The sequence below is a fragment of the Mauremys reevesii genome, linkage group 11, assembly GCF_016161935.1.
Source record: "Mauremys reevesii isolate NIE-2019 linkage group 11, ASM1616193v1, whole genome shotgun sequence".
NCBI classification, from domain to species: domain Eukaryota; kingdom Metazoa; phylum Chordata; order Testudines; family Geoemydidae; genus Mauremys; species Mauremys reevesii.
This window is the reverse complement of record NC_052633.1, coordinates 14,301,404-14,324,048: the sequence shown is the minus strand read 5'-3', so window position 1 is coordinate 14,324,048 and position 22,645 is coordinate 14,301,404. Positions and strand designations below refer to the sequence as shown.

The window sequence follows — 22,645 nt, the reverse complement described above, 5'->3', positions numbered from 1 at the left end:
TTGAGAAGTGCAAATTAGTCCTTAATTTACAGTTCTCAACAACTCTTGCAGTTGTTGAAGCCCTGTAGCAAATTGGAGACAGACAGCGAAAACTGACAGCAAGCATTTGGTTGATTTCATTGTGTTAGCTGACTCTTCGGGGACACAAATCCATTTTTGTCTTGTGTTGCAGTAAATATATATATATACTGTAACTCCTCACTTAACATTGTAGTTATGTTCCTGAAAAATGTGACTTTAAGCGAAACGATGTTAAGAGAATCCAGTTTCCCCAAGAATTAATGTAAATGAGGGGGTTAGGTTCCAGGGAATTTTTTTTCACCAGACAAAAGACTATATATATATATATATATATATATATATATATATATATATATATATATATATATATATTATATATATATATATATATATATATATATATATATATATATATATATATATATATATATATATATATATATATATATATATATATATATATATACATTTTAAACAAACAATTTAATACTGGTACGCAGGGATGATTATTGTGAAGCTTGGTTGAGGTGGAGAAGTCAGAGGGTGGGATATTTTCCAGGGAATGCCTCACTGCTAAATGATGAACTAGCAATTGGCTGAGCCCTCAAGCGTTAACTCACACAGTCTACAAGGCAGCAGGAATGGAGGGAGGGGAGAGAGCATCGCAGACAGAGACAGAGACACACTGTGTGTGTGAGAGAGAGATGAGCATTTCCCCTTTAAGGACACTGCCTTGTTAATTAGATCAGCTTGCTGAGACCGCAGCTGCTGCTGCCAGCAAGCTCCCTCTGTCCTGAGCCCTGTCGTTTGTCCCCTCTGCTCTATGGAAGATAGGGTAAGCGGGGTGCAGGAGCAGGGGGGAGGGGGACACCCTGATATTAGCCCCCCTCTTCCTCCCCTCCCCCCCGCACAGCAAGCAGGAGTCTTGGGGAGCAGCTCCAAGGCAGAGGGAAGGAGCAGCACATGGCAGTGCGGGGAGGGACAGCTGCAATTGCTAGCCTGCTGGGCAGCTGCTGCACAGGGAACTTAGGGGAGTGAGGAGCTGATAGGGGGACTGCTATCCAAGCCCCCACCAGCTAGCTGCAACAGGCTGCTCTTCCTGCAAGCAGTGGACAAAGCAGGCGGCTGCCAAATGACGTTATAAGAGAGCATTGCACAACTTTAAACGAGCATGTTCCCTAATTGATCAGCAAGGTAACAACGTTAACCGGGACAACTTTAAGTGAGGAGTTACTGTATATATAAAATAGTAGCATGGCGTACATAGAACAAAGAAAGCTTTGCAACAAGGGATCTACCATTGCAATCCTGAAAGGTGTTGTGTACCCACATCTCCTGTTGCTTCAGTGGGAGTTGAGTGCACCCAGCATTCCTAAAATGGGAACCATCATTTGATTCTCCAAAAATAATAATAATAATAAAAAATACCACCAGCTTGTAAAATGTTCCACCAGCTTTAGAACCATACTCTGGAAATTCCAGTCCTGGCTGGGTCACAAATCGAAATGGGTTTGGTGTTTAGATCTTGGTCCCCATTTGGCTACACGGTAAAAGCACTGCAGAATTGGGCTTTTCCCTAAGAACAATGCTGTGTGGATCGAGACTGGTTGGACGATGCTTTTGCAGCTAATGGGGACCTCTGCATTTTGGACAAATATTATAGGAATGTGAGAGAGGACTGTTCCTTCAGGGTGGTGTTCGGGAGAAGGCTACAAAATCCCAGTTTGGATTTTTGCCTATGGGTATCTGTGAAGTGCTTAAAGTCAGATAGCTAAAGAATTATTTCAGTCTGCTAGCTTGAGAGCATGCATTATTTTACATTAATGTATGCCCACAAAAGTTCCTTTGTTGGTGAAAGAGTGAATGGTTTTGTGACGTGTATGGGGAAGAGGTACTTGGACTGGAAACTCTCCAGGGTGGGGACTGTCTTTTTGTTATATGCTTGTATAGCACCTATTACAATGGTGCCCTAGTTGCTAACTGCAATATAAATAATGGCCTGACGGGGTTTGCTGTCAATTACCGTCTATGAACGAACACATGCCAACCCATATTGAATTATTAGCATTTCCAGCTGCTCTGCAGTTATCATTGTTGCCTGTTTTGGTGGTGATTCCAAGTAGGCAGTTCTTAAAGATGAGAACAGTCCTGTTATAATGGAATAAACTAACCTCTACCCCAGCCAATGAGGCTTTCTCAATCAAATGAAAGTTGTGTAAGATGACGTTCTTAGCAAACGTTAGGACAATAGGAAATCCTGCTGGATGATTTATAATCACTTGGCTTCTGCAAACAGGATTATATAAATTTTGCTGCTCAGTTATCACCACACCCTTTGTTGCTTTTGGGCTGATTTTTGCCCCCATTTAGACCTGTCCAGTCTCACTAATTTCAACCCCTTGAAAGCCCATGTTAACTGATGGGAGAATTTAGCTCTGAATTTAAAGGTACCTTTGGGGCTTTTAACAAATACATTAATCCTGCTGACTCATTGAGTCCAGCAATTTTCCCCAGCAGACTGGGGAATCATCTGTTACCTAAAAAGACTAAAATCTGCTTTTTGCTTTCATTTGCTAAGTGGATGTTACTAAGTCGGTTTTCCTTCTGCACTGGAGTCACTCAGGCTGCAAGAACACCATGTGCTACTCCAACAAGCACCAGAGCTGGCTGGAAAATGACTGCAAAGGCTATTCTAGCTCCTTTCAAACAAGGCTCATCTGTACTGAGCATAAACATTTGGCCTCTAGTACATGCAGCTAAACACTAGTCCCAGCACTGATTCACTGCAATCCAGCCACTGATCTAAGGTGTTCAATTGCCCTTATTTGCTGAAATAAGATGGATTCTCACGGAAGGTTATGCTACTATGTTTAAAGGACACTCGTTCATCCCTGTTGTAAAGTCTCTGCTTTCCCATAGCACTCACTCTCTGTGTCTCTCCCTCCTCCTCCTTTCCCTCTTGAGCGGCCTAACTGCAGTGAAACACCAAACTTTTCAGGTGTTGCAAGGATTCCATGGAGGATAGTCAATTTACCAGCTTTTAATGATTGTCCAGCCCATGTTCCAACCTAAGTCGCTCAGTGCTACACTTACTTGTATAAGCACGTACCTATAGTATAACCCCCCGCCCCAGATGAGGGCTTTTCATTCCCTCTCCAGGCAGAAGTAAACCCTTCTGTTGTTGTTAATTGTTGGTGTTAGAGTAGCACCTAGAGGATCAGGATTAGGCCTGATGGAGCTAGATGTGTACAGACACATAGTAAAATGTAGGCCATGCTCAGAGAGCTTACACACTAAAGACACAAGACAGACAAAGGGTGGGAGACAGGAAATATTATTATCATCCCAATTTTATAGAGGGGGAACTGGGGCACGGAGGGTTTAAGTGGTGTGCTTAAGGTCATGCAGGCAGTCTGTGGCAGAGCCACAAACTGACCTCGATCTCCTGAGTCCCAATCCGGTGCCTGAGCCACAGACCATCTTTCCTCCTTAATAGCTGATTCCTACTCCAGAGCTCTGTACATGACCCTTATGACCTACATGCTGTAGCCAAGCTTCTTGCTGCTCTCCAGTGAGCTGCACTCACATACCACGTGCCAGGAGTGGAGCGCCATCCCTACAGAATGCAGTTACTATTTTTACTAAAGCAGCTTCAGAGGGTTATAGATTTCCTTGCCCTCTACAGTACCAACCATGATACTAAAAACGCCTCCCTCCCTCATCTCTGCCAGGTACCCATTAGCATTTATTGCTGCCAAAATCGCCCTGGGGATCCCCTTGCCGGAGATCAAGAATGTAGTATCAGGAAAAACCTCTGCCTGCTTTGAGCCCAGCCTGGATTACATGGTTGCCAAGATACCTCGCTGGGACCTGGACCGCTTTCAGGGCACCTCTAGCCAGATTGGCAGCTCCATGAAGAGCGTGGGAGAGGTGAGTGTGGGGAAATTCTCTCCATTTCCTTTCCATCGCCTGTGAAATTTAACATTTCTCCCTTGCCTGCTCTCTGGATGCTGGTTCTTTCTAGTCTGCCAGCCAAATGAACGCTAAGGAGGATTTAGAACCTCAGGGGCTGCTCTTCTAAAAACAGATGCTAGTTCTGCACTCGCAATTTGGTTCCAGTTATCAATTGCAGTTACAAAAGTGTTGTGTGTATTTGTGGTTGAACATAACAGCATGTTGATATCAATTAACAAGGTTTTGCCCACTAATCACCGAGTTAGCTGTCTAACAGTTAGCATTCATTCACTGGGTCTTCAGAGTCTTTTGAATGCAAAATTAGAGACCAAATTGGGACATTTTTAACGTCTGTTTCATGATCTCCATGCTGGGTGGTTGTCCAGAAGGTCGACTGAGGATCAATGAACTAAATAGAAATAGATTAAGAACAGAGAGAAGAAATCACCCTAAACTGAAAGCAAACTTGTCCTGAACCTCAAACTGCCTTTGGTTTGTAAAAGTTTTATTACTACTTATTGGTCAATACTTGTTCACTTTCACCTTCCTTGACATTTTCTGGTTTCCTGTGGAAATGCCATTGGGGTGTTCTTAGTGTGGCTGTAGAAAATTTGTTTTCCAAATATGTGCAGCCTGGCTTTTCAGCCCCAGTTAATCCAGAGGGTGTGGATAAACATCTGATCTTTTGAGATCTTATTCAAATCACCTGAGCTGTATCCATTACTCTTTTCATTTAGAATGATTTGGGACTGTAAAGGCCATTTTAGGCAATAGCATGGTAGGCCTCTCTTGAGATTCGTAGATTCCAAGGTCAGAAGGGACCACTACATAACACAGGCCATAGGACTTTCTTGAATTAATTCCTACTTCAGGTCCAATAGCTGTGTTTGAACAAGAGCATTTCTTTGCTGAAAACATCCACTCTGAAAGATTTAAAGATTTCCAGTGATGGAGAATCCACTACAACCTTTTGGAAGCTGTTCCAATAGTCAATCACCTTCACTGTTAAAAACATGCACCTTCTTTCTAGCCTGATCCTGCACCTGAAAACAGAACACAGCACCTGATGCCCTCTTGAAAGGGTCAAATTGCTTTGTCTTAAACAGTTGGTTTCCCCCTCCGAATAGATAGGATAGGCCTTTGGAAATGAGGAACAAAACAGCGTGAGTTTTAAAATCTGAATTGAAGACTGGTTGGAATAATGGTGACATCTTCAGCTAATTTTTCAAGAGGAATGAAATGAAGCAAAATGGGTAAATTATCCATTTAATTAGCTAATTACTCACCAGTTATCCAAAGCAAAATAATTAATTGTGTACTTTTGTTGTCTGTCTTTTTTCCCCCCTAATGTTTTTCAAGTAGCTCCCTCACTAAATTATTTTGACAAGTGAGGCCTTACAAACACCCACTCCTCCTCACTCAGAGAGCATACCCTTAGCACGGTGGGAAGGATTAATTAGAGCTCTAATGGAAAGGCTTGCCAGGGTGATTGTATTTTTAATAATGTGTGGTGCAGTAGGGCCCTGCAAATATTTATGGTGTTAATGCCCCGTGACTTCATGTTATACATGCGCTTTGCACATTTTACCCCAGCTAATAAAGGGTTATATTCCGGAGTGTCCCACTGAACTGCATTATGACTTGGACTATCCACATGTATAGGGGAATAAGGGAGCATAAGACCCCCCCTCTTATTCTCCTGCACAGACTATCTGAACCTTGTTCAAACCAGCAGACAGTGGACGTGGGGGAGGAATGGGGAATAGACAGAGCTTTGGCTTCATACTCCCTGGCCAGCATAGGGTGTGCTGAGTTGAGATGGTACAGAGAATATTGCAATTTACTGTTGATACAGACAAACAGGAAATTACCAGCCCCCAGAGCAGAGGAGCTGTTCCTCAAAGAGATCCCTCTCAATCAGAATGTCTCCTGTGACTGCTCCTGGCAAAGTACAGCTTAAGTCCCCTCCCTAGGCCTGTGCCGGTAACCAGACTCCAGACCAGTGTGATTTTTATTAGTTGAACTGTCTAGCCTCAGCCTGACTGTTGGTGAGCTGTGTTGTGACAGGCTGAAGGCTCGGAACAGGGCAGCTGTGTGAAAGGGGCGAAAGTTTTCCCATGACACCTTTGCCCCATTTCATTTCAGATTATTTTTGTGCCCTTTTAAGATTTTGCTTTCTGGTGAAATATAGATGTGAACATTGGAATGAGTTGCAAAGTTTCCATGCAGAACGGGCTCACTGGAACGTAGGAATGGGAGTGTTTTTAGGTGAAATAACCATTGAACAGAAACATACTGTGGTAGTTACTTAAGGTTTGATGCGGGCTTGATGGCAGAGGTGTAGTCTTCTGCCTTTGCCCACTTCTAAGGCTTAAAATTCCCCCTGCCCTATGAGGTTCTTCTAGTCTTAGAGGATTCTCCCTTATTATAAAACAGGTGGATTTTGAAAGCTCTGAGATAGTAATCTTCCTTTGAGTCAGTTAGAATCATAGAATATCAGGGTTGGAAGGGACCTCAGGAGGTCATCTAGTCCAACCCCCTGCTCAAAGCAGGACCAATCCCCAGACAGATTTTTGCCCCAGATCCCTAAAAGGCCCCCTTAAGGACTGAGCTCACAACCCTGGATTTAGCAGGCCAATGCTCAAACCACTGAGCTATCTCTCTCCCCGCAACATGTTCCCATAGGCTTTAATCTTACCTAATAAGCATCGCTGCCATCTGAACAACTGAGAGAGGCAACACCTCAGCACGTTAACATGAGCGCTTTCTTTGTTACAGGTCATGGCTATCGGGCGCACCTTTGAGGAGTGCTTCCAGAAGGCCCTGAGAATGTGCCACCCGTCTGTGGATGGCTTCACGTCACGTCTCCCAATGAATAAAGAGTGGCCGGCCAATTTAGATCTCCAGAAAGAACTGGCTGACCCCTCCAGCATTCGAGTCTATGCAATGGCCAAGGTAATGAAGGACGCAGAGGCTATGGGGTCTACCCTGTTGACTATAGTTACCAGACTGTGTTGGTTGAGGTAATAGAGTGGAATATTCTTTAACCCCTCGTCCCTTTTTCCTCTTTGTGCACCTCAGACATAAGGGGATGATGTTGTGTTTCCATCTCTGAATCAAGGTACAAAGATTCTCTTTCCCCCCATAATTTCCTCTTCGTTATCTTAGGATGGAAATAACTCTTTCTCTGCTGGTCCTCATGACACCTGCTGTACTCGAGTCTTCCATTAACCTTTCACTTAAATTACTGTAATTTTAGACTATCCCTGTTACATTAAACAGCAGGAACATTATACCACCATGTCCTGGGCAACATATTCAGCAGGCAAACGGTTAATGTTGGTTGACAACTGGAGCACTTTTTCTTTAGCTTGCTTCTGTAAGACGATCATTTGCTAAATGGTGAGCAATGTTTGGCCCTTATTTATGCTGGCACAAGTGACAGCAGAGTTTGGGCAGTTCTGCAAACTCACATTAGTATATACCAAGAAAATTAAAAATGATCCTTTTGACTTCTGAAACCAAGGGTGATACGAAAATAGCTAGCTGCAGTCAATCTGAGTAGTCTCTTTTGGGGATCTTCATGCTACTCTGTGACCATATCTTGCAAACAAGGATTAAAATTAAATCATAATTAAATCAGCTCAGTTGTCCAGAACTTCCTGTTAACTGATATAGGGTTAAATTTGTTAATTACACTGACAGTTCTTGCAAATATCTACAGCCTTTGGTTGGAGTGTAATGGCAGGCTAGTAGTTAAGGTGCTAGTCTGGGACTTGAAATCGGAGTGCTCTGCTACAAGGTGTTTTTTGTGAGTGTGGGAGCCTCTGTTCGTCACCTGTAAAATGAGAATAATATTCCTTCCTTTTGCCCACACGGTTAAGGTTTCCTCCCCCACTCTGCACTTTAGGGTACAGATGTGGGGACCTGCATGGACCCTTCTAAGCTTAATTCCCAGCTTAGACCTGGTAACACTGCCACCAGCCAGAAGTTAGTGTCTGGCACACTCCCTGTCCCCCCAAAACCTTCCCTGGGGAACACAGATCCAAATCCCTTAGATCTTAACACAAGGAGAAATTAAGCATTCCCCCCTCCTTTTTCCCCAGACTTTCCCCTCCCTGGGTTGCCTTGAGAGGCTTCACACAGATCCCAAACTCCTTGGATCTTAAAACAAAGAGGAATTAACCACCACCCTCCTTTTCCCCCCCACCAATCCCCGGTGAGTTCAGACCCAATTCCCTGGATCTTAAAACAAAGAAAAATCAATCAGGTTTTTAAAAGGAAAGCTTTTAATTAAAGAAAAAGAAAAGGTAAAAATTATCTCTGTAAAATCAGGATGGAAAATGCATTACAGGGTACTTAGATTTATATAGCCAGAGAAAGCCCCTCTAGCCTCAGGTTCAAAGTTACAGCAAACAGAGGTAAAAATCCTTCCAGCAAAAGAAACATTTACAGGTTGAGAAAACAAACATAAGACTAACACGCCTTCCTAACTAGGTACTTACAAATTTGAAACATGAGACTGATTCAGAAAGATTTGGAGAGCCTGGATTGACGTCTGGTCCCTCTCAGTCCCGAGAACGAACAACCCCCAAAACAAAGAACACAAAACAAAGATTTCCCTCCACCAAGATTTGAAAGTATCTTGTCCCCTTATTGGTCCTCTGGTCAGGTGTCAGCCAGGTTTACTGAGCTGCTTAACCCTTTAGAGGTAAAAGAGACATTAACCCTTAACTATCTGTTTATGACATGCCCCCCAAATCTCAGGCGGTGTGGAACCACACTGGCGGTGATTTCTTCCTAGAACTTTATAATAAACAGATTAATAAAACACATGCACCTTTACATATACTACTAATTATGTAAAACTACAAGATTTTTCACATTTTAAGGACAATTTTTTAACCAGTTGATTCTGGGAAACTTTTACGGGAGAGTGCATCAGCTACTTTGTTAGAAGCTCCTGAAATGTGTTGAATTTCGAAATTAAAATTTTGGAGAGCTAAACTCCATTGAAGAAGTTTTTTGTTGTTTCCCTTGGCAGTATGAAGCCACTTTAGCGCAGCATGGTCGGTTTGTAGCTGGAAACGCTGTTCCCAAACGTATGGGCGTAGCTTTTCCAGGGCATACACAATGGCATAGCATTCTTTTTTACTGATGGGCCAGTGGCTTTCCCTCTCAGACAGTTTCTTGCTGAGAAACATGACAGGATGGAAGTTTTGATTCGGTCCTTCCTGCATTAAAACTACTCGTACACCACACTCAGATGCATCTGTGGTTACTAGGAATGGTTTGTCAAAGTCTGGGGCCCTTAGCACAGGGTCAGACATGAGTGTTGCCTTAAGCTGGGTAAAGGCCTTCTGACACTTATTAGTTCACTTAACTGCATTTGGCTGTGTCTTTCTGGTCAGGTCTGTTAGTGGGGCAGCGATTTGGCTGTAGTGTGGTACAAATCGCCTGTAATATTCAGCCAAGCCTAAGAAGGATTGGACCTGTTTTTTAGACTTTGGGACAGGCCACTTTTGGATAGCATCCACCTTGGCCTGTAAGGGAGTTATTGTTTCTTGACCCACCTGGTGTTCAAGATAAGTTACTCTGTTTTGGCCTATTTGACACTTTTTAGCCTTAACAGTTAGTCCTGCCTGCCTGATGCGCTCGAAGAGTTTTTCCAGGTGCACCAGGTGTTCTGCCCATGAATCAGAAAAAATGGCCACATCATCGAGGTAGGCAACTGCAGACTCTCCCAATCCTGATAGGAGATCATCTACAAGTCTTTGGAAGGTGGCGGGTGCATTATGCAGCCCGAAGGGAAGCACATTAAATTCATACACCCCTGCATGTGTGATGAAGGCTGACTTTTCTTTGGCGGGTTCATTTAGCAGTACTTGCCAGTACCCCTTGGTTAAATCTAATGTAGAGATGAACTGGGCACGTCCCAATTTTTCCAATAGCTCATCGGTGCATGGCATTGGATAGTTGTCGGGATGAGTTACAGCATTTAGCTTACGGTAGTCCACGCAAAAGCGTATTTCCCCATCTGATTTGGGAACTAGAGCCACTGGAGATGCCCGTGCACTGGTAGAGGGGCGGATTATACCCATCTGTAGCATGTTTTGGATCTCCCGTTTTACAGCAACTTGGGCATGAGGAGACACCCGGTAGGGTGGGGTTCTAATTGGGTGAGCATTACCTGTGTCAATGGAGTGGTATGCCCGTTCAGTCCGTCCTGGGGTGGCTGAGAACAAGGGGGCGAAGTGAGTGCACAGCTCCTTGATCTGTTGCTGCTGCAGACGTTCCAGAGTTGTGGAGAGGTTCACCTCTTCCATGCCACCGTTACTTTTTTCTTTGTAGTAGACACCTTCAGGCCACTCAGCGTTATTTCCTCCCTGGGCTGTAAACTGACAAACCTTTAAGTCTCTGGAATAAAAGGGCTTGAGAGAATTAACATGGTACGCTTTAGGGTTGAGGTGGGGAATGCTATGAGATAGTTAACAGCTTCCAGGCGCTCTTGGACCGTGAATGGCCTTTCCCATGATGCTTTCATCTTATGGGCCTGTTGCGCCTTCAAGACCATAACCTGGTCCCCTACTTTGAAGGAACGCTGTCTGGTATGTTTATCATACCAGGCCTTTTGCTCCTCCTGAGCATCCTTTAGGTTTTCCTTAGCAAGGGCTAAAGAGTGTCGGAGGGTGCTCTGTAGGTTGCTTACAAAGTCCAGAATGTTAGTTCCTGGAGAAGGCGTAAACCCCTCCCATTGCTGCTTTACCAACTGTAATGGCCCCTTAACTTTGTGGCCATACACAAGTTCGAATGGTGAAAACCCTAAACTGGAATGTGGTACAGCCCTGTAGGCAAAAAGCAACTGCTGCAACACTAGATCCCAATCAGTGGAGTGTTCATTTACGAATTTATGTATCATGGCCCCCAAAGTTCCATTAAACCTCTCCACCATGCCATTGGTTTGATGGTGGTAAGGGGTGGCAACCAAGTGATTCACCCCATGAGATTCCCACAGATTTTTCATGGTTCCTGCCAGGAAATTAGTTCCTGAATCTGTGAGGATGTCGGAGGGCCAACCTACCCTGGCAAAAATGTCTGCTAAGGCCTGGCACACAGTTTTAGCCCTGGTGTTGCTTAGAGCTACTGCTTCCGGCCATCGGGTAGCAAAATCCATGAAAGTCAGTATGTACTGCTTTCCTCTGGGAGTCTTTTTTGGGAAAGGACCCAGAATATCCACAGCTAATTGCTGAAATGGGACCTCAATTATGGGGAGTGCCTGGAGAGGGGCTTTGATCTGGTCTTGGGGCTTTCCCACCCATTGGCACACCTCACAAGACCGGACATAATTAGCAACGTCCTTGCCCATTCCCTGCCAGTGGAAGGACTTCCCCAACCTGTCTTTGGTTCTGTTCACCCCAGAATGGCCACTGGGATGATCATGGGCTAAGCTTAAGAGCTTTACCCGGTACTTAGTTGGAACTACCAACTGTTTTTGAGGATGCCAGTCTTTCTGGTGTCCACCAGAAAGAGTCTCCTTGTATAAAAGTCCTTGTTCTACAACAAACCGGGATCGGTTAGAAGAGCTGAGAGGCGGTGGGGTGCTCTGTGCCACCACCCAAGCTTTCTGAAGGCTGTCATCCGCTTCCTGCTCAGTCTGGAACTGTTCCCTTGAGGCTGGAGATACCAGTTCCTCCTTAGACTGTGGACTTGGTCCCTGTGGAAGCGATGTAGGTGATGAGGTTGTTTCCGTTGACTGTGAACCGCTCTCCGCTGGTGCACTAGGTGATATTTCAGGCTCTGGCTGAGCCTCTTGGGTAGGGTTGTCTGCTGCTTCTGCCAGTTCAGGCCCGCTGGTGCCCTCCGGCGTTGGAGTGGTAGATGGGTTTGCAAGCGCTGGCGTCAGTGCTGGCAACGGTTCTGGTGCTGGTTGCTCTTCCAGTTCCGGTTCTGGGACTGGATGTACTATGGCTGTTGCAGTCGTTGGCAGGGGATCCGGTTCCATCACCTCTGTCTGGGTCTCTGGTAGCACAGATGGGGCCCTGGTGGACGGCTCAGGAACAGGGATGGGTGTGGAAACTTGCTTGGCCTGGCTGCGTGTGACCATTCCCACCTTCCTGGCCAGCTTCACATGGTTGGCCAAGTCTTCCCCCAGTAGCATGGGGATGGAATAATTGTCATAGACTGCAAAAGTCCACATTCCTGACCAGCCCTTGTACTGGACAGGCAATGCAGCTGTAGGCAAGTTTAAAGATTTTGACATGAATGGGCGAATTGTCACTTGGGCCTTTGGGTTGATGAATTTGGGGTCCACTAAGGATTGGTGGATAGCTGACACTTGTGCCCCGGTGTCTCTCCATGCGATAACCTTCTTCCCGCCCACTCTCAAGGTTTCCCTTTGCTCCGAGGGTATTTGAGAGGCATCTGGGCCTGGGGATTTTTGGTGTGATGGTGTTGTAATGAACTGTACTCGATTGGGGTTCTTGGGGCAGTTGGCCTTTATATGTCCCAGTTCATTACATTTAAAACATCGCCCAGCTGACTGGTCACTGGGCCGAGGTGGGTTGCTGGAGATTGGTGAGGTGGGACAATAGGGTGTCTGGGGCTTTCCTTGGGTTGTAGGTGGGGTCTTGGGTTGCCCCCGGTGATAGAGTTTATTTTCGGTTTGCCCCTTCTGATATTCGCTCCCCTTGCTAGTAGTTCTTTTTTTTTCTGCCACTTCCACCCATCTGGCTCCAATCTCCCCCGCCTCGGTTACAGTTTTGGGTTTCCCATTTAGGATGTACCTCTCTATTTCCTCAGGAACACCCTCTAAGAACTGCTCCATTTGCATTAGGAAGGACAGAGCTTCCAGAGATTCAGTACTTGTTCCTGAGATTCAGGCCTCCCAATTTTTTTCAATGTGGTAGGCGTGTCGGGTAAATGACACATCGGGTTTCCACCTTAGGGCTCTGAACCACCGACGGGCATGCTCAGGGGTTAGCCCCATTCTGATTCTGGCCTTGGTTGGAAAAAGTTTATAATCGTTCATTTGTGCCTTAGGCATTTCAGCCGCCACCTCTGCTAAGGGTCCACTGAGCTGTGGCCTCAGCTCTATCATGTACTGGTCTGCAGGGATGCTGTACCCAAGGCAGGTCCTTTCAAAATTTTCTAAGAAGGCCTCAGTATCATCACCTGCCTTGTAGGTGGGGAATTTTCTGGGATGGGAACCAGTACCTGTAGAAGGGTTGTTAGGGTTGGCTGTTCCATCCTGCTTAGCCTTTGCTAATTCCAGGGCCTGCTGGTGGGCCTCTCTCTGGAGCTCCAAAGCCCTCCGGTGGTCAGCCTCTTTGGCTTTTTCTTCTCTTTCCATCTCTTTTTCTTTCCTCTCCATCTCTCTCCTGTGGTCAGCCTCTTTGGCTTTCTCTTCTGCTTCCAGCCTAGCCAGCTCCTGTTTAGTTGCCCCCTTGGTACTCATGTTTCTGATTTCTTGTGCTGGCCACACCCCTCTGCAGCTCACTGAAACTGGGATGCTTCAGCTCAGGGCTGCTTGGTTAATAAAGACTTTCTAACTAGCTATACCTGAGAGGTAGAAAGAAATAAAACAATTCAGCCTGGAAATTCCTTTTGCTGTCTGTTTGCTTACAGCTTTTAACTGGACTTCTGAATGAGAAGAGACCAGAAAAACTGGTTTGTAACTTGTCTTTTGCAAACTGTAATTACCCTCCAGCTAAGCCCAGCTGGAAATCCTTTCTAACAAAGCCTTGTTAGAAAAACTTAACACCTCTCCCCTCAGGCTGCTTTCTAAGCAGCTAGAGAAAAAAAAATCTCACTGGCTTTTGGTTCTTAAAAAAAATCCCACACCACTGCTCACCATGTCAAGGTTTCCTCCCCCACTCTGCACTTTAGGGTACAGATGTGGGGACCTGCATGGACCCTTCTAAGCTTAATTCCCAGCTTAGACCTGGTAACACTGCCACCAGCCAGAAGTTAGTGTCTGACACACTCCCTGTCCCCCCAAAACCTTCCCTGGGGAACACAGATCCAAATCCCTTAGATCTTAACACAAGGAGAAATTAACCATTCCCTCCTCCTTTTTCCCCAGACTTTCCCCTCCCTGGGTTGCCTTGAGAGGCTTCACACAGATCCAAAACTCCTTGGATCTTAAAACAAAGAGGAATTAACCATCCCCACTCCTTTTCCCCCCCACCAATCCCTGGTGAGTTCAGACCCAATTCCCTGGATCTTAAAACAAAGAAAAATCAATCAGGTTCTTAAAAGGAAAGCTTTTAATTAAAGAAAAAGAAAAGGTAAAAATTATCTCTGTAAAATCAGGATGGAAAATGCATTACAGGGTACTTAGATTTATATAGCCAGAGAAAGCCCCTCTAGCCTCAGGTTCAAAGTTACAGCAAACAGAGGTAAAAATCCTTCCAGCAAAAGAAACATTTACAGGTTGAGAAAACAAACATAAGACTAACACGCCTTCCTGACTAGGTACTTACAAATTTGAAACATGAGACTGATTCAGAAAGATTTGGAGAGCCTGGATTGACGTCTGGTCCCTCTCAGTCCCGAGAACGAACAACCCCCAAAACAAAGAACACAAAACAAAGACTTCCCTCCACCAAGATTTGAAAGTATCTTGTCCCCTTATTGGTCCTCTGGTCAGGTGTCAGCCAGGTTTACTGAGCTTCTTAACCCTTTAGAGGTAAAAGAGACATTAACCCTTAACTATCTGTTTATGACACACACTTCATCTTGTCTATTTAGATTGTAAATTATTTGGGACAGAGATTCTCTTTTACCAGGCATATGTACAGTGCCTAGCATAACAGAGCCTCAATGTCTGTCAGTGCTTCTAAGACGCCAATGCAGTACATGTAATAATTATTGGATATTTTCAGTCTCCACCATGACTCGTGGCTAGCTGAGGTTGTACTGCATTTGCTGATGATTTCCATTCAATTCTCCCTCTTATAAACCTTGTATAAATTTCCAAGAAGGCTGATGGAGACACAATATGCTTTCTTTCTTTCTTTCTTTCTTTCTTTCTTTCTTTCTTTCTTTCTTTCTTTCTTTCTTTCTTCTCCTGCTTTTAGGACATTTAAAATTAGTCTACAACAGTGGAAATAAGAAAATAACTTCTAGAGACATCCCAAAGTTTTTCTGTGGGCCATTCCCCAGGGCCTTTCATTTACATGTTTGCAAAGGGAGATGATATTGGAAGTAAGGCCACCATTCTGATTTGGTATCATTGTATTTGCGCTTTGTGCAGGTGTAAATGACACTGCAGGGTGCAAAGCAATGAGGAATCAGGCAGGTTGCTTCAGACTTGGATAAGGCCTGTACTCTAGAGACAAATGAACAGGTGGTTTTAAGCTGGGGAGGCACATATATTTACAAGCACAAAACACCCGTCAGCACCGGTGCTAGTGTTGGCTACAGTTTTCTCTTTGATTTGAGTGGCAAGATCTTTCCTGACTGCCCTTACAGGAGCCACAGGAGCCATTTAGAAAGGTAAGGCCCAAGTTAGGGATGGGCACATGACGATGGGGATGGGGCAAAATGTCAGATTTCCTTTTGACCGTTGTCTGAACAAGGAACAGTTAAGCCTTTAATTCCCCACTTGCCCTCCACAGAAACGCCTTGGTCTAACATGGAGCACGGATTCACCCCCGTCAATAACTGAGTGAGGCCAGTGTTTTGGGTTTTAAAATTTCAGCTTGCTTGACTCAGTTTAAGGTAACTCAGACAGCTGGGATCGATTGGATCAGAAATCCCTAACCAGCTCTCTGACATCTAAACGGCCAGGCGCTAGTTGTTGTTACCACTGAGCTCTGTTTGAGTCGAGTCTCATCAGATGCCTTCTCTCTCTCCCCCCCAACACGTCAAGGTTTTTCACTATTTGTTGGGGGTGATGACTACGATGCCTGTTGTGTCGGAAAAGGCGAGAGCTCAGATGCCCTTCACAGCTATTGCCTTTTACTGTGTTCTTCTACTATAGTCGAAAACCACAGGAGAGATGCGAAACCCAATGAAACTCCTGACTGGGCCAAGATCATATACAGTGTCAACCAGTCTTGGCATTAGGCTGTGGCCCTCATAAATGAGAGGTATTTGGAGCAGATGATAAGAGAAGCTTACTAAGATGATGTGGCCCATTTGTGAAATGGTCACATGGAAATGGGCTTTATTAAAAAAAAATTAAAGTATAAGAGAAAAAAGAGTTCAGTATTTAGCCACATCATAATAATAACTATTAATATCTACCTCTTATACCTGTACTTTATTTACATGTGGGGATATTTAAAAAAAATACTGTATCCTGTACTACATTGCCTTTGGGATGATAGAGTGGGTTTCCTTTTACCCAGTGAATATAGATGGTTTGCTAAAAATAAATTTAAAAAACCAAAACCTCATAATTAAGCATGTTCAGGAAAGTTTGAAGCCTGCATTACCTTGAGAATGAGAAAGAACCAGAGTGGTGTCACGGCTGCAAAGTTTGGTTCTGGATGTGAACTTTTCCATAGTTCAGGGGTATTTCAGATCCAGGATTTCTGAGACAATCTATCTTTAAACTATAAATCAGAGTCCATTTCAAAAGTAACCAGTTTCTCAACCATTGAAAACTTAAACCTTTCTTTGATCACATTTGCTTCTAGCAGACCACAGGACTATGGAATGTACAGGACCTTGGTAATAAGAGGTAGAGATGAGAAGTCAGTAGCAGGGGGTAAGCATATGAGAGAGAGAGAGAGAGAGAGAGAGAGAGAGAGAGAGATCATGAAGCATACACAGCATATGAAGTTACAGCAAGTGTCCACCAGCATCAGTCCCTATTGAAGTCAATTGGAGTTTGGGCAGAGACTTTCACTGGGAGCCAAATTCTGCACTCCTTGCTCAGACAAAAGTCTTGCTGACGTTAATAGGAGATGAGGAATAATTACTACACATTTCCAGGCAAATCGGATACATATGATGTGTTTGTTAAAGTGTCTGGTTTACTATCTCCTCTCTTCGGCAGGCCTTGCACGACGGTGTCCCCGTGGATGATATTCACAAACTCACAGCCATTGACAGATGGTTCATCTATAAGATGCGGGATATTGTGAACATGGAGAAAAGCCTGAAGGAACTCAGCAGGTAGGGAAATCAAACAGCTTTCTCTAAGGATACAGCCTTTTTGCTTGGCATCACATAGCTGGGAAACTGGCTGCAGGCTTGTGCACAAACACAAGCAAGGCCGAAAAGTGACTGTCAGTCCTCATTGCAGCCTGAGTTATCTTAAACCCTAATGCATTGCACTAAGTGGCTACCTCCATCCATGTAGCAGCAACTGCACTGAAGAGCGCTGCTCTAGAAGTAAAGGCATCTTGTCTATCTCAGCTGATCTTAAGGGTTCTAGAAATCCCACCTGGATTAGAAAGTCCTTGATGTAGTTTCAAAGCTAGGATTTGCTAACCCTCCCCCCAAATGTGAGATCCGAGACTGCATTTGCATAGCTAGGGTATGCTTAACCTTTCAGCTAATACTCTCGATAGATTCTCCCTGGCTTTTTACACCTGAGAGCCAAACACAGTGCGTTTCTGACTGGTTGATTGCTTTCTAAGCTGTCTGCCTTGCTTCCCACATGCTATTCCTCCTCAGTTTAGAACAGCTATAATTTCGAACACATTTAAATATAAATCTTCTGGTTTTTTAAAGTGACCATATAAAATGAACCACAATAGATAGCAGTAAATCGAAGCTCCAGGCTGTATATCAGTCTCTGCCTTTTGCTGACTGCAGCTTTCTCTTCATGGTTTACAAGGCCAGCTGAGTTATTATTGTCTGCTCTGTTGCCTGCGTTTTGGATACATGTTGCATTACTGCAGTTGAACCACATGAGGGCACCAGAAACTTATAGTACACAGCACTTGTAGCAAGAGACTGGGCAGAAACATACAAGATGTTTGTTATGAAATATGCTTTCACTTCCCGTGAGTTCTGCTTCTTTGACAAGCTGTACATTTTTAATTGAGTAGTTTTTGTTTCCCCCCAGAAAGTGAGTTGGGATTCTAGCTAAGCAGAAATAAAGGCACAGAGAGGAGAATGCCTGTGGAAGGATACCTATAAAACTCTATTATTACCCAGCATGTGTAATTCCTCTCTAACTTCCATGTCATGTTTCATTTGTGTGCTGGTTTCATTTAAAAAATCTCATGCATATAAAGTTACTGTGTTTACACAGAACCAATTTGTTTTCCCCACTGTTTCTCGGGATATAATTGTAATTAGAATACTCTGGAATTATATATTCAGGATCTCAAAGCACTGTCCAGAGGATGGTCATACCCTCCCGTGGTGTAAATTGACATCACTCCATTAAAGTAAAGGGAGCTGAACTGATTTCTGTTAGCTGAAGATCTGACCTATTAGTTAATTAAATCTCACAGTGCCTCTGTGGGATAGGTACATTAATGTTATTGCACCCATGATATAGATGGATTAGCTGAGGCACATAGTCAAATGACCTTCCCAAGGTCATAGAGGGAGTTTAGTGGCAGAACTACAATGGAAAGTGTTACTGACTTCCAGGTTGGTGGAACCTAGAACACACTCTCCATCCTCCTCCCTTTCAGCCATTATTGGATGACAGCTGGCTCAGCTGTTGCATGCAAGCAAGAGCCTTCTCCAAGTCAGTGCTCAGGTCTTTCATGTGTGTATTCACCGGAGCTACTTGCTTTATTTTTCATTCTGCTGTAAGATTCAGTGTTTGCAAATTGAACATAATCGGTTTTAGAGGGAATAATGACAACCCAGAAAAATGACGGCATGGGTTATTACAAGCACAGCTGCATTAGCAAGCGCTGTGTTTATGCAAACATGACTCTCTCTACATGGATATTCTGATATACACATACATATTGTGAGTGTGTATAATACATTATAATATCCAGACCTTTCAGTTGATCCTTATCTTTCTATAATGGTCCAAACCAAAACCCAGATGAGTTCATCATCATCATCATGATCATCACAATAACAACAACAATGCCCAGCTCTTATCTAGTGCTTTCCATCAGTAGTTCTCAAACACTTTACAAAGGAGGGCAGTATTATTATCCCCATGATACAGATGGGGAAACTGAGCAGTGGAGTGACTTGCCCAAGGTCACCCAGCAGGGCAGTGGCAGAGCCAGGAGTAGAATGAGTCACAATCCAGCGCTCTATCCACTGAACCTTAGATGTGGATTCACAGCCAAACTTTGTGGCTCTGGATAGCCTGTAATCTGCATGTTCCTAAAGACACACAGAAAGGGAGGTTAGTGTTTTACACACAAGTATATTGCTATACTATATAACCCCAGTCCTCACGTCTGAGTGAGATGAACTCAGCGCAGGACCTAAGAGAAGGGTAAAGACAGTTTTATGTCACCTTTGAGCTTCCTTAGGCCAGCCACAGACAGGTTCAGCTCTCCTGCTTCCCACCACCCGTGCAAGTTAGAGCAGTCTCATGCCAGCCAGTAGTTGCCAAAGCATAGCAGTCATCTGTCCATGCCCTCTTCCCACCCCCAACACCAGCCATGCTCCATACACCAGGGTCTGCAAGGGGAAGATACTATAGGGATTCCCTCTTGTTGGGGAAATCCTCAGACGTCCAGATCCATTGGCTCGCCAAGTGGTGCAGTGGGGCTGAGGACATGCACACAGAGACAGGGAATATATTGAGAGGATACATACCCAAGGATGGAGAAATAATGTCTTGTAACATGTTAGATATGGCAGAATAACTGAGCATGGCTTGCTTTTGAGAAGCAAGAAACCCCTTTCCAGGTGGGGATGATATAAACATGAATCATGTGACCGAGGAAATTGCAGCGCTCTGTAGTATGGCAAAGAAAGGGAGGCAGGTGTTAGCCTGGGCGCTGATCCATTATGCTAAGCAGCACTTCCCTTTAGAACTCAGTAATACGGGTCTCTTCATGTTGCACTTCCATTGCTGAGGTACAGTGTCTAGGCACCACTCTTCCCCTTCCTTATTTCTCGTATCATGCCCCTTGCTTCCCATAAGGCTTGCACGGTTGGCTTGGCTTGAGAAGCATCCAAAGCGGAGGGGATGGTGAAGAGCAGGCAGAGGGAGCTCTGCCTACCCAATGTTTTCAGGGGTTCGCAGGCTGAACCACCACACACCAAAACCAAGGGGGAGAGGAGGAAAAGGAGAGGAATTGGGTGTTCGCTGCTGTGTGTCCCCATCCCTACCCAACTGCCAGTGTCCCCACCGTCCTGTCTACCTTGCCCTATCCACATGCACCTTACACTCTGTCTCCCTCATTGTCTCAGCCCTGCACAGGTGCTTTCACCTGATCTGCCACGGCCATTACGTTTCCATTTGCCTCCTTTGTTTCCCTGGCACACTTTTCCCCAGTCCTCTAAGCATCTGCCCTTCCCCTCCCCTGTTTCTACTGTAGGTGTCGTGCATTGCCATTCACACCCCTACATTATTAGCCAGACAACCAGTAACTGAGCTGCAGAGCACGTGACTGGCCTGCTCCTGCAGGTCACACATCAGTACACAGCCTCACACTTCTTGCCATAAACGGGAAGCACCACACGGAACTGGTAATGGATCAATGCAGTTTAAGACCTTTGTATCAATCCTCATGGGCCAGATTCTCCATGGTGTCCATTAGCATAGCCCCACTGACTTCAATACATCTAAGCTGATTGGCCCCCATCCTCCGCTGGTATAAATGTGCATCTAATCAAACACTCCCAAGGAACCAAACAGATTGACTGGGGAGGTGGGAGAGCAAAACCAAAGAAAGCAACATGTAAAAAGGGTCTATCCTGGTGCATTATGCTGAAGACATGCAGGAGCTGGGTCTGTGCAGGGCCTTTATGTCAGTTGGGACCTCTAGGTGCCTCCGGGGTACAACTAATCAACAATCACATTAGTGATTCGTTGTAAATGATCGCTTACTGTGTGTCACTATGGAGCCAGCAAAGGTTGTCACCTTTGGTAGAGCGTTTATGTCACGAGCCCAGTCGTGGAATTGTTCTGAGTAGTTCCGATTGGAGAAATGGAGAGCACACAGCTTGGTTTTCAAAGCCCATGTTGAGTTTTCAGGCCTGGCCCTTAGAAAAATCCAACTGTGTATGTTTGTAAGAATCCTTTGCTCTCCTGTTGCTCTGTCCAAGTCATTGTGGGCTCCATTTAATAGGAACAGCATATGCCAAATGCTATTAACTGTAGCTATGATGGCAGCTCGGGGTGAAATTTTCAGAAGCACCTAAAGGACGTGGGAGCCCAAGCCCCTTTGAAAGTCAACAGGACTCATGCTTCTAAATTATTTAAACTCCTCTGAAAATCCCATTCTGGTTACCTAGCTGCTTGATCAGTGCCTGCAATTAATTGTACCCAACCTTACTTGTGAGCCCAAAATGTGGGGAGGGGGCAGATTTGAAAATCAGACCCATCGCATCCTGAGTCACATTCTCAGCTGGCGTATAGCAGCATAGCGTACACCTGCCGAGGATCTGGCTCTCTATCAGTACCAACAGGACTACTTATATTGTCTGATGAATTTTTTTTTCAGAACTGTAAAAGACTTTGAAAGGGACACTGGTAGGTCAGCAACCACCTGTTTAAATCAGCTGTTGTGTCTGAGTTATTAATCAGTAGAAAGAGGTGATGATTTTCTCATGGCAATTTCTTGGGAACTATTCCCCATTTCATTATGGGTAGTTTCGCAGCTCTGAGGAATTTCATGGCGCTGATATCGTTGGTTTGAAATATGCCCTTCCCTAGCCCCTTTTTTTCATTTGAAATGTCAGAGTCATGACGTTTCGCGTGAAAGTGACAATGGTGTTTTGTGTCTGTGCGGTGTTGGAGCAGAGAAGGGGTGTGTTGTACCTGGGTGACCCATGCGAGACTGGTTCTTACAGGAGCTGGTGTATTTTCTAGGTCCTTATTTCCTATAGCATTTTATAATAATATTGGTATTCCAGTAGAGCATCCCCGGGCCCAACCAAGTTGAAACAGGAATTAATTCAGCGAAGTTCTATGGCCTGTGTTACACAGGAGGTCAGCCTAGATGATTGCATTGGTCCCATCCCACCACAGAATCTGTGAAAAGATTGGGACCCCACTGTGCTAGTTGTTGTACATATACATAGTAAGAAATCTTGCCCTGTGCAGAGCTTACAGTTTAAAAGGTCAAAGCAGACAAAAGGTGGAAGTGAGGGAGTAGCCTAACCCCCATTTTACAGATGGCCCAGAGTGATTAAGTGATGTGCCCAAGGTCACACAAGGAGTCTGTGTCAGAGCAAAGAATTAAACTCAGGTCATCTAAGTCCCAGATCTGTGCCCTCATCGCCAGGCCATTCCTTCTCTTTGGCTAATTTACCTTGAAAAGGTACAGCTGTGCTATTCATGCCGGCAGACCGTGATGACACACATCATTGTTTGATAATATGCTGATCAATGACTTGTGCTGAGATGCTGGAGATTTTTAAGATTTGTCACTGGACATCTCCATGCTCTCAGCACTGAGAATTAGCAAATGTGACCTTCTGTGACACAGGTCTTCTCATATGCAGAGTGGGCAAGTGTGATTCTAAATGTAGGTCTTGTGGCTTGTAATCAGACACAGAATAGCACACTGGGCAGCAGAGAGGGCCAGCCCCAGAGAAGCATTTTTAACAA

The 22,645-nt window shown here is 44.7% G+C and overlaps 1 protein-coding gene across 2 annotated transcripts in view; it reads left to right on the top strand.

Annotated features, from left to right (window-relative positions):
• The window catches only part of CPS1 (carbamoyl-phosphate synthase 1), a 131,743-nt gene that overhangs the window by 57,603 nt on the left and 51,495 nt on the right, over positions 1-22,645 (top strand). For both annotated transcript variants that reach the window (XM_039494419.1, XM_039494420.1), the window contains 3 exons: positions 3,753-3,951; positions 6,754-6,930; positions 16,982-17,100. In XM_039494419.1, coding sequence (XP_039350353.1) covers positions 3,753-3,951; positions 6,754-6,930; positions 16,982-17,100 — 495 coding nt within the window. The remainder of the gene's footprint in view (positions 1-3,752; positions 3,952-6,753; positions 6,931-16,981; positions 17,101-22,645) is intronic.